This window comes from Panulirus ornatus, chromosome 7 (genome assembly GCF_036320965.1).
Source record: "Panulirus ornatus isolate Po-2019 chromosome 7, ASM3632096v1, whole genome shotgun sequence".
In the NCBI taxonomy this organism is placed as follows: domain Eukaryota; kingdom Metazoa; phylum Arthropoda; class Malacostraca; order Decapoda; family Palinuridae; genus Panulirus; species Panulirus ornatus.
In genome coordinates, this window is record NC_092230.1 from 37,415,683 (window position 1) to 37,428,500 (window position 12,818).

The window sequence follows — 12,818 nt, forward strand, 5'->3', positions numbered from 1 at the left end:
ATAATGTTCTCGACTTCCACACATTCTTCAAGGCCCCCAGAATTTTCGCCCCCTCCCCCACCCTATGATCCACTTCCGCTTCCATGGTTCCATCCGCTGCCAGATCCACTCCCAGATATCTAAAACACTTCACTTCCTCCAGTTTTTCTCCATTCAAACTCACCTCCCAATTGACTTGACCCTCAACCCTACTGTACCTAATAACCTTATACCTCTGTAATTTGAGCACTCACTCTTATCCCCTTTGCCTTTGTACAATGGCACTATGCACGCATTCCGCCAATCCTCAGGCACCTCACCATGAGTCATACATACATTAAATAACCTTACCAACCAGTCAATAATACAGTCACCCCCTTTTTTAATAAATTCCACTGCAATACCATCCAAACCTGCTGTCTTGCTGGCTTTCACCTTCCGCAAAGCTTTTACTACCTCTTCTCTGTTTACCAAATCATTTTCCCTAACCCTCTCACTTTGCACACCACCTCGACCAAAACACCCTCTATCTGCCACTCTATCATCAAACACATTCAACAAACCTTCAAAATACTCACTCCATCTCCTTCTCACATCACCACTACTTGTTATCACCTCCCCATTTGCGCCCTTCACTGAAGTTCTCATTTGCTCCCTTGTCTTACGCACTTTATTTACCTCCTTCCCGAACATCTTTTTATTCTCCCTAAAATTTAATGATACTCTCTCATCCCAACTCTCATTTGCCCTCTTTTTCACCTCTTGCACCTTCCTCTTGACCTCCTGTCTCTTTCTTTTATACATCTCCCACTCAATTTCATTTTTTCCCTGCAAAAATCATCCAAATGCCTCTCTCTTCTCTTTCACTAATAATCTTACTTCTTCATCCCACCACTCACTACCCTTTCTAATCAACCCACCTCCCACTCTTCTCATGCCACAAGCATCTTTTGCGCAACCCATCACTGATTCCCTAAATACATCCCATTCCTCCCCCACTCCCCTTACTTACATTGTTCTCACCTTTTTCCATTCTGTACTCAGTCTCTCCTGGTACTTCCTCACACAAGTCTCCATCCCAAGCTCACTTACTCTCACCACCCTCTTCACCCCAACATTCACTCTTCTTTTCTGAAAACCCATACAAATCTTCACCTTAGCCTCCACAAGATAATGATCAGACATCCCTCTAGTTGCACCTCTCAGCACATTAACATCCAAAAGTCTCTTTTGCGTGCCTGTCAATTAACACGTAATCCAATAACGCTCTCTGGCCATCTCTCCTACTTACATACGTATACTTATGTATATCTCGCTTTTTAAACCAGGTATTCCCAATCACCAGTCCTTTTTCAGCACATAAATCTACAAGCTCTTCACCATTTCCATTTACAACACTGAACACCCCATGTATACCAATTATTCCCTTAACTGCCACATTACTCACCTTTGCATTCAAATCACCCATCACTATAACCCGGTCTCGTGCATCAAAACCACTAACACACTCATTCAGCTGCTCCCAAAACACTTGCCTCTCATGATCTTTCTTCTCATGCCCAGGTGCATATGCACCAATAATCACCCATCTCTCTCCATCAACTTTCAGTTTTACCCATATTAATCGAGAATTTACTTTCTTACATTCTATCACATACTCCCACAACTCCTGTTTCAGGAGTACTGCTACTCCTTCCCTTGCTCTTGTCCTCTCACTAACCCCTGACTTTACTCCCAAGACATTCCCAAACCACTCTTCCCCTTTACCCTTGAGCTTCGTTTCACTAAGAGCCAAAACATCCAGGTTCCTTTCCTCAAACATACTACCTATCTCTCCTTTTTTCACATCTTGGTTACATCCACACACATTTAGACACCCCAGTCTGAGCCTTTGAGGAGGATGAGCACTCCCCGCGTGACTCCTTCTGTTTCCCATTTTAGAACATAACATGAAATAAAACATAAAAATAATCATTAATATACTTTTTTGTGTAGGTAACATAATTGATAAAATGTATAGTGGCAACTTACTTGACACTCATGCTATATTTTTGCACTTTTAGTGTGTTGTTTTGACACATCTACAAAACTACTACACTTTATCTGAGTAAAAGTACTACATGAAATATACTTCTGAAAAGTATCTTTTCAGTATGAATAAATTTGAAACTGTAAAGTTAAAATCAATTTTCTAAACAACTTAAGGGGTTAAAATCAGATTTTGCATTTCCTCTAAGATTCTTACAATATTTTCCTATTCTCTTCTTACTTTTCCTTTGGTTTAATCACTTTTTGTATTTCAATTAAGACCTTATCTCAATGTGGACTTTAGTCTGAGACTGGAGACTCAAAAAATAAAGTCACTTTTATAAGAATCTATATGAAACTGAGATGTTGAAACAAACTGGAGGGAAGGGAAGGATGGGAGGATAGGATGATAATAGTTCTGGCATTTTCTTAAGCCATCTATTCATTATTCATGAAATAGAAATATCTGTTTAATGGGTTTATTACAACCTTAATTTTCCTAAATGCCAATATCATTAAAATTCACAAACAAATGACAACTGACAAACAGTACCTAACTTTACAAATTCCTTAATTTGTCACCTTAACCACACTTACATTAGGAATGCCACTGCTCCCAGCCTGTTGAGTAATATTGGCAGTAACAATATCTAAGTCATCACCATTTTGGATATCTGCTTGAAGATCTCTTGGCACAGTCTCATTCCTTAAAGCTTCTTGTCTTTCTCGCTCAGCTCGATGCATTCTTATTCTTTCTTTTCTCTCCTCCATTTCCTTTTTTATCAGCTCTCGCTCCTTCTCCAAATCATTTTCTACCCTTGTGTTTATTTCCTTATAATGCACAACTATTGTATCAATCAACCATCTGAAATATGAAAAGTATGCTCAAAGTTGATTATAAATAACTTTTTCAGGTGAGTAAAAATAACAACTAAAACATTAATATATACCAAACATAAACTCACACAGCCATCTGTACCAAGTAAATAACCTCAGTGAACTCAAACATAAACAATGAACACAAAAGCCATCACCACCTAATGATAAATGATGCCTGTAAAACACATCAACTGATTCCCAAGAGAAAAATTTTAGAAAGAACATTCTTAATTTCACTTTATGATGAATGCAACAATGAAAGATTAATAGGTTAAGGTATAGTTTAGGGATGCACCTAATTACTGATAATTTTCTTGCAATTTTCATGTGGACACTTAACAACACTCATACACTACAAAAAAGGAATGATGAAAATTCATATTTTTGTAAAGGCAAGACAACCTAATAAACCTAATAAAAGTGAAGGTTTTGAATTAGAGGGAAAGTGAAAATGAAAGAACAAAAATTTACAAAGTAATCAAAACCAAAGCCAGCTTAAAAAAATATGTTATGTTTCTCAAGTTCCTGAGTGGAATCAGCCCCAAAAGTTTAATTCCATTAATTCCTTTTGGTAACATTATTCATTTCAAAAACAGAAATATTTCCAACCCCTTAACCACTCTAGCTGAATATTCATGTTAGCCTGGCGACTCTTCTAGATGGATATCTATGCATAGAGTTTTGAGCTTCTATTTCACTGCTAAGATGGCAGTGCATGAAAATTTCTGCCCACAGTCTGTAATCCTCTTGCCATTCCAATGACAGCACATTATCATGAGTTTTCTAGGAAGAAAACTGAGTGCTTATAGCTACATTCAAAAGACCAAGCAGATGACGATCCTGAATCTATTTGACATGATGATCTGTCTTTGGATCAAGGAGAGAATTTTATGGACACTGATTCTTCCTACACTGAAAGTTGACTAAGATGAGGCAGGAGGTGTTTCTACCTAAAAATAAAGCAGCGGTGCTAGTACACACCAAACCTTGACAACACAATGTCTGACTAGTGTGGATGGTAATTTCACAAGCTTTCATTATTTGGTTGTTATGAAAAAATTATCAATGAATCACATCAGTTTGTGAAAGGAAAACATTCATCATATATGAAAAAACATAATACTAATTTTCAATTATCAATTTTTTGGTGGAGGGAAAAAAAGAAAGATAAAGCATGCATAGTGGTAGCCTACCTGCCACACAGAACTTACATCTGCACCTTTTAGTGGGGTGTGCTGAAAAATTTACGTATTATCAAAGTGAAAGTTTTTTTTTTTTTTTTTTATACTTTGTCGCTGTTTCCCGCATTTGCGAGGTAGCGCAAGGAAACAGACGAAAGAAATGGCCCAACCCCCCCCATACACATGTATATACATACGTCCACACACGCAAATATACATACCTACACAGCTTTCCATGGCTTACCCCAGACGCTTCACATGCCTTGATTCAATCCACTGACAGCACGTCAACCCCGGTATACCACATCGCTCCAATTCACTCTATTCCTTGCCCTCCTTTCACCCTCCTGCATGTTCAGGCCCCGATCACACAAAATCTTTTTCACTCCATCTTTCCACCTCCAATTTGGTCTCCCTCTTCTCCTTCTTCCCTCCACCTCCGACACATATATCCTCTTGGTCAATCTTTCCTCACTCATCCTCTCCATGTGACCAAACCACTTCAAAACACCCTCTTCTGCTCTCTCAACCACGCTCTTTTTATTTCCACACATCTCTCTTACCCTTACGTTACTCACTCGATCAAACCACCTCACACCACACATTGTCCTCAAACATCTCATTTCCAGCACATCCATCCTCCTGCGCACAACTCTATCCATAGCCCACGCCTCGCAACCATACAACATTGTTGGAACCACTATTCCTTCAAACATACCCATTTTTGCTTTCCGAGATAATGTTCTCGACTTCCACACATTCTTCAAGGCCCCCAGAATTTTCGCCCCCTCCCCCACCCTATGATCCACTTCCGCTTCCATGGTTCCATCCGCTGCCAGATCCACTCCCAGATATCTAAAACACTTCACTTCCTCCAGTTTTTCTCCATTCAAACTCACCTCCCAATTGAATTGACCCTCAACCCTACTGTACCTAATAACCTTGCTCTTATTCACATTTACTCTTAACTTTCTTCCTCCACACACTTTACCAAACTCAGTCACCAGCTTCTGCAGTTTCTCACATGAATCAGCCACCAGAGCTGTATCATCAGCGAACAACAACTGACTCACTTCCCAAGCTCTCTCATCCCCAACAGACTTCATACTTGCCCCTCTTTCCAAAACTCTTGCATTTACCTCCCTAACAACCCCATCCATAAACAAATTAAACAACCATGGAGACATCACACACCCCTGCCGCAAACCTACATTCACTGAGAACCAATCACTTTCCTCTCTTCCTACACGTACACATGCCTTACATCCTCGATAAAAACTTTTCACTGCTTCTAACAACTTTCCTCCCACACCATATATTCTTAATACCTTCCACAGAGCATCTCTATCAACTCTATCATATGCCTTCTCCAGATCCATAAATGCTACATACAAATCCATTTGCTTTTCTAAGTATTTCTCGCATACATTCTTCAAAGCAAACACCTGATCCACACATCCTCTACCACTTCTGAAACCACACTGCTCTTCCCCAATCTGATGCTCTGTACATGCCTTCACCCTCTCAATCAATACCCTCCCATATAATTTACCAGGAATACTCAACAAACTTATACCTCTGTAATTTGAGCGCTCACTCTTATCCCCTTTGCCTTTGTACAATGGCACTATGCACGCATTCCGCCAATCCTCAGGCACCTCACCATGAGTCATACATACATTAAATAACCTTACCAACCAGTCAACAATACAGTCACCCCCTTTTTTAATAAATTCCACTGCAATACCATCCAAACCTGCTGCCTTGCCGGCTTTCATCTTCCGCAAAGCTTTCACTACCTCTTCTCTGTTTACCAAATCATTTTCCCTAACCCTCTCACTTTGCACACCACCTCGACCAAAACACCCTATATCTGCCACTCTATCATCAAACACATTCAACAAACCTTCAAAATACTCACTCCATCTCCTTCTCACATCACCACTACTTGTTATCACCTCCCCATTTGCGCCCTTCACTGAAGTTCCCATTTGCTCCCTTGTCTTACGCACTTTATTTACCTCCTTCCAGAACATCTTTTTATTCTCCCTAAAACTTAATGATACTCTCTCACCCCAACTCTCATTTGCCCTTTTTTTCACTCTTGCACCTTTCTCTTGACCTCCTGTCTCTTTCTTTTATACATCTCCCACTCAATTTCATTTTTTCCCTGCAAAAATCGTCCAAATGCCTCTCTCTTCTCTTTCACTAATACTCTTACTTCTTCATCCCACCACTCACTACCCTTTCTAATCAACCCACCTCCCACTCTTCTCATGCCACAAGCATCTTTTGCGCAATCCATCACTGATTCCCTAAATACATCCCATTCCTCCCCCACTCCCCTTACTTCCATTGTTCTCACCTTTTTCCATTCTGTACTCAGTCTCTCCTGGTACTTCCTCACACAGGTCTCCTTCTCAAGCTCACTTACTCTCACCACCCTCTTCACCCCAACATTCACTCTTCTTTTCTGAAAACCCATACAAATCTTCACCTTAGCCTCCACCAGATAATGATCAGACATCCCTCCAGTTGCACCTCTCAGCACATCAACATCCAAAAGTCTCTCTTTCGCACGCCTGTCAATTAACACGTAATCCAATAACGCTCTCTGGCCATCTCTCTCTACAAAGTGAAAGTAAAAGACAAAATATACTTCTAAAGTAATTTTCTATATTTCATGAATAACTTTAACACTGTAAGGTTAAATAAAATTTTCAAACTGTGAAAAACAAAGATTCACAAGAATGAAAAAGAAACATTTGTGAGGAGTTAAGGGGTTAATATGCAGTTTTTCATTTCCCCCAAAAAATCTCAGACTGTTTTTCCTCATCCCTCTTTACTTCCCCATCTTTTTGGTCCTTTTCCCATGTGTCACTGAAGGTCTGCCTTGAAGCAGACTTTTGTTGATAACTGGAGTCTATGAAATAGAAAATAATACACATTATCTATTACCTAAAAACAATTGACAAAAATGTAAGTTTTGAAAATTTAAGAAATTTTTTCTAAAGTGGTATTTTCTTTCCACAGTGGTATCCTGTAAGCATGATAGACTCTCTAAGAAAATCAATATAAGACATTCCCAAATCACAGAGTTTCTGGAAAGAAAGTGTTGGCCTTCACTATCCACATTCAACCAGGGCAGTGCCGACATTATGTTTCAGGCCAGCTTTCGGCCAATCAAAGACATCATATTATTGACCAATTCCTTCCAGCCACATGATAGCTCAGGATTTGCAGATCATGGGCATCAACCTGAATGCAGCCACAACTGGTACACAGAAGTTTTTAAAAAATGGATGAGGAAAACAGGGTAAATTTAAGAAGACCAAGAAAAACTGCTCAAGGACACCACCTTGACAAGAAAAGATTTCATAATTTTTAGAACTTACATTTCTCTACTCTGTAGTTGGTCCCATAAGCATGCGAGCATATCTGCATGAAGGAGGAAGATGAAGAGAAACATTTTTCAGATAAGAATGCTCCACCTAAAAGCTGGCAAGAATTCCTTTCAAGGTTATTCAGAAGCACATTAGAATCTGTGTCTCCAGAAGGAGGAATCCCCAGAGCCACATGAATTAGATCCACAATGTCTAAAATAAGGTACTGTCTGTCAAAGGTGGTAGATGAGTGCCAAAGACCCCATTTCTTTGCATTTCCTCCTATAAAAGGTTTTTGAGGAAGACTAATGTAGAGGCTACCTTCCTTGCATCAAGAATTCTTGCATAAAGCCAGGTTAAGCCAATAAAATGAGTTTCTGAATTCAGAGAGAGACATTCCTCACCAAAAGGGGTTTCAAACTTCCAGGATGTATAAATGAATGGTCCTTTCAAAAATTTTTCAAAAAGTACTAAAGGTCTGTGAGATATAAATGGGCTTTAGGCATGATGCTCTCTTGATGAATCAAGTCTTCCAAGAGATGATGACAGCATGGCTATTCCTTCAGTTGATTGTTTCATTCTTAACCAAATTTCTAGGGTTAGGATTAATCTAGCCCATGATACAGTTATCAAAGAGAAGAAGAGTCTCATGTCTGCACATATCATGTATGGTAAGTACTGGAAAATTTCCAATGCCAGCATATCAGTGAAAACACTAGGATGAGAGGGACTGTTACACCCTCATTACTTGATCTATCTTCACAAAGACTAGCAAGGATATTGAAAACACCATCAAAGACTAGCAAGGATATTGAAAAACCATCAAAGACTAGCAAGGATATTGAAAGCACCATATCTAATACACCACTTGGAAGTGATCAATTTAATGCTTAAGTATCATTATGTGGTAAAAAAGGAAGTAAAAAGAGACAGGAATTATGAAGGAGATATAACTGTGGAAACTAAAGAGAACATAATAATTTCTATTGCAACACAGTCTCGGATATGGAGTTCAGTGGCTATGATAAAAAGTTCAATGAGATTTACAATGTAAAAGTTAGAACATGTGTACTTCTAGCCTAAAATGCAGAGGGAAGGTTTATCAAGAGGGAAGAATGATAGAAAGAGAGATGTGTGGAAATAAAAAGAGCGTGGTTGAGAGAGCAGAAGAGGGTGTTTTGAAATGGTTTGGGCACATGGAGAGAATGAGTGAGGAAAGATTGACCAAGAGGATATATGTGTCGGAGGTGGAGGGAACGAGGAGAAGAGGGAGACCAAATTGGAGGTGGAAAGATGGAGTGAAAAAGATTTTGTGTGATCGGGGCCTGAACATGCAGGAGGGTGAAAGGAGGGCAAGGAATAGAGTGAATTGGAGCGATGTGGTATACAGGGTTTGACGTGCTGTCAGTGGATTGAATCAAGGCATGTGAAGCGTCTGGGGTAAACCATGGAAAGCTGTGTAGGTATGTATATTTGCGTGTGTGGACGTGTGTATGTACATGTGTATGGGGGGGGGGTTGGGCCATTTCTTTCGTCTGTTTCCTTGCGCTACCTCGCAAACGCGGGAGACAGCGACAAAGTATAAAAAAAAAAAAAAAAAAAAAAGAATGATTCAATTACAGATGTCAAAAAAGCAAGGAAGCTTTGAGATGTGCAATGGCAGAGATATAGGCAACACTCCAGCCAGCCAGCTTATGCAAGGTATGAGAAAGCAAGGAATGGGTAAGGCATGATAGTAAAAGAAAAACAGAAATTTTAAAAAGAATACTGTGGACATGGCAGGTGAAAATCCAAAACTTTTCCATAAATCTGTCAGATGTAGATTATTAGTTATAGAGAAGCATATCATACCAAGAGATTCAGAGGGAAAAATAGCAGAGGCTGATATAAGGATATGTAAGTAACAGATTACCAAATTCAAAAGCGATTTCACAGTAGAAGACACTATAGCCCTATTACTAATGAGATGGGGTGGTGGCTTTAGAAAATCTTGAGATATCTAGAAAAGGGAGGGGGGGGATAGGTGAGAAAGAATACTTCCCACATATTCCCTGCGTGTCATAAAAGGCGACTAAAAGTTTTCACTTTTCTAAAAGAAGGAACAAAGAAGGGAGCCAAGTGAGGATTTCCCCTCTTAGGCTCAGTCCTTTGTTCTTAATGCTACCTCACTAATGAAGGAAATGGTGAATATGTATGAAAAAAATCTAGAAAAGACATAAAACAAAATAAGAATATCTTGATCCTTAAAAAGCTAAAGGCCTGATAAAATTTCACCTTATGAGCCAAAGATATGCAGCAACATCAGACGGAACTTTTGAAAAACTGTTCAAGATGTTGCTGGAAAAAGGAAAAGTGCCAGGGGAATGGAAAAGGGGCAAACAACATCATATCCCCTAATAAAAAAGGAGACTGGGAAGAGGTGCTGAAATACAGTCTCTTTGACAAGTGTGGTCTGAAGGTTTTGGAAAGGTTAATCAGAAAGCAAATGGGTGACTTTCTACTATAGGATAATTACCTAAGTGAGAAGCAACACAGTTTTAAGGAAATGAGACCATGTGTAGCAAATCTCTTAAATTTCTTTGCGAGTGAGCTCTTCCTTAAAGATAAGGGAAGGCTGGGAAGATTGTTTCCTTTTTGACAACAAGAAAGCATCTGACACTAAACCATGTGGGAGACTGACTGAGAAGCTGGAATACCAGGCAAGAATATGGGGAAGACTTCTCCGATGGATAGAAAAATATCTTAAAGGAAGGAAACAAATGTAATGTTAGAGGAGCCTTCATCAAATGGGTGGAGGTCACCAGTGGAGTGCCCTATTCAGGGGCAATTACACTCCTTAATCTATGTGAATGACTTGCCTGAAGGTATGGACTTCTACCTGAATATGTCTGCAGATGATTCAATAGTCAAGAGGAAAGTGAAAAGCAAGGAAGATTGCATCACTTTGCAAAGGGACCTAAACAAGCTCCAAAGCTGGCCTGATATATGGCTGATGATATTCAACTTGAGAAAGTGTATAGAAATGAGGATGGGGTAAATTGAAAGAATGCCTCAGTATGAATATTATCTGGCAGGAAATAAGCTTCAGGATGAGTAGAGGAGGGAGGACACATTGAAATGAAATGTATGAGAACAATATATGTGGATTGGTTAGATCAAGTATGTAATAAAAAGGTAAAAGAGAGGTGTGGTAATAAGAAGAGACTGGTTGAGGGAGTTGAAAAGGGTGTAATACAAAGTTCTAGACTCCCTAACCGCACTATAACTAGCCAACAACGCCCAAGTTGAAATAAAAAGCTTACACAGCGAGTGAAAAATCAACTATGGCGAGGCTGTATCTTGAAAGTACAGTCTCCTCAAAGAAAGTCTCACTCCAAAGGAGTCTACCTTTCCCTGCTTTTGGAAGTAGTGCAGTCTTGCACTGCAGGGACTTTTAGAAAAGTCTTGGGTAATGCCAGGACTCTTTCATGGAAACTGGTCAGGGTGTAATCAAAATTTAACAAATAAACATGGTAATCAGCTTCAATTTTTCATCCACAAAAAAGTAAAATATAAACCTACCGGAAGCCATCAGCTATTGGTTTGTCTGGTTTATGCTTGCGTGTGGTGATAGCTGAACAAGTTTCAACTCTGGTGGGACATTTGTACTTGTTAACAACCTGCTCCACATTGAGGGACTCTACCAGGTCTATTTCGTCCATGGCACCCTCAACATCTTGCTTGTTTGCAAGCCTGAAATGGAAGCACTGTCATGTGTGATGGTAAGCTACACTCTTTGCTAGTGCTTCAAAATATGAAACATAAACTTGAGTATGTCTTTGCTCTTAAATGAAAGGGGACATAGCAGGGAAGAGACGGGGAAAAAATGGGAACATGAAAAAAGATGATTAAATTAATCACTCAATGAATAAATAAATGGAAGGAGGGAGGTTGGAAAGGAAAACAGATAAGAGGATGTAGTCCACATTTCCCTGCAACTGGAAGCAACACAGCCGTGATATGCAGGAGCCTTTAGAAGGATCCTGGGTAACACCAGGACTCTTTTACAGAAATTGGCCTCATGGTAATTATAAATATAAGTGTGTACGTGTAGGAAGGGAGGAAAGTGATTGGTTCTCAGTGAATGTAGGTTTGCGGCAGGGGTGTGTGATGTCTCCATGGTTGTTTAATTTGTTTATGGACGGGGTTGCTAGGGAGGAGAATGCAAGAGTTTTGGAAAGAGGGGCAAGTATGAAGTCTGTTGGGGATGAGAGAGCTTGGGAAGTGAGTCAGTTGTTGTTTGCTGATGATACAGCGCTGGTGGCTGATTCATGTGAGAAACTGCAGAAGCTGGTGACTGAGTTTGGTAAAGTGTGAGAAAGAAGAAAGTTAAGAGTAAATGTGAATAAGAGCAACGTTATTAGGTACAGTAAGGTTGAGGCTCAAGTCAATTGGGAGGTAAGTTTGAATGGAGAAAAACTGGAGGAAGTAAAGTGTTTTAGATATCTGGGAGTGGATCTGGCAGCGGATTGAACCATGGAAGTGGAAGTGGATCATAGGGTGGGGGAGGGGGCGAAAATCCTGGGAGCCTTGAAGAATGTGTGGAAGTCGAGAACATTATCTCGGAAAGCAAAAATGGGTATGTTTGAAGGAATGGTGGTTCCAACAATGTTGTATGGTTGCGAGGCGTGGGCTATGGATGGAGTTGTGCGCAGGAGGATGGATGTGCTGGAAATGAGATGTTTGAGGACTATGTGTGGTGTGAGGTGGTTTGATCGAGTAAGTAACGTAAGGGTAAGAGAGATGTGTGGAAATAAAAAGAGCGTGGTTGAGAGAGCAGAAGAGGGTGTTCTGAAATGGTTTGGGCACATGGAGAGAATGAGTGAGGAAAGATTGACCAAGAGGATATATGTGTCGGAGGTGGAGGGAACGAGGAGAAGTGGGAGACCAAATTGGAGGTGGAAAGATGGAGTGAAAAAGATTTTGTGTGATCGGGGCCTGAACATGCGGGAGGGTGAAAGGAGGGCAAGGAATAGAGTGAATTGGATCGATGTGGTATACCGGGGTTGACGAGCTGTCAGTGGATTGAATCAGGGCATGTGAAGCGTCTGGGGTAAACCATGGAAAGCTGTGTAGGTATGTATATTTGCGTGCGTGGACGTATGTATATACATGTGTATGGGGGTGGGTTGGGCCATTTCTTTCGTCTGTTTCCTTGCGCTACCTCGCAAACGCGGGAGACAGAAAAAAAAAAAAAAAGTATGTACATAAATCATATAAATTATCCCTGGGGATAGGGGAGAAAGAATACTTCCCACGTATTCCCTGCATGTTGTAGAAGGAGACTAAAAGGGGAGGGAGCAGGGGACTGGAAATACTCCCCTCTCGT

The 12,818-nt window shown here is 40.2% G+C and overlaps 1 protein-coding gene across 4 annotated transcripts in view; it reads right to left on the reverse strand.

Annotated features, from left to right (window-relative positions):
• The window catches only part of LOC139749531 (uncharacterized), a 152,993-nt gene that overhangs the window by 47,992 nt on the left and 92,183 nt on the right, over positions 1 to 12,818 (reverse strand). For all 4 annotated transcript variants that reach the window (XM_071663498.1, XM_071663497.1, XM_071663499.1 and 1 more), the window contains 2 exons: positions 11,012 to 11,182; positions 2,605 to 2,872 (listed from right to left, as the gene is read on the reverse strand). In XM_071663498.1, the coding sequence (XP_071519599.1) occupies positions 2,605 to 2,872; positions 11,012 to 11,182 (439 nt within the window). The remainder of the gene's footprint in view (positions 1 to 2,604; positions 2,873 to 11,011; positions 11,183 to 12,818) is intronic.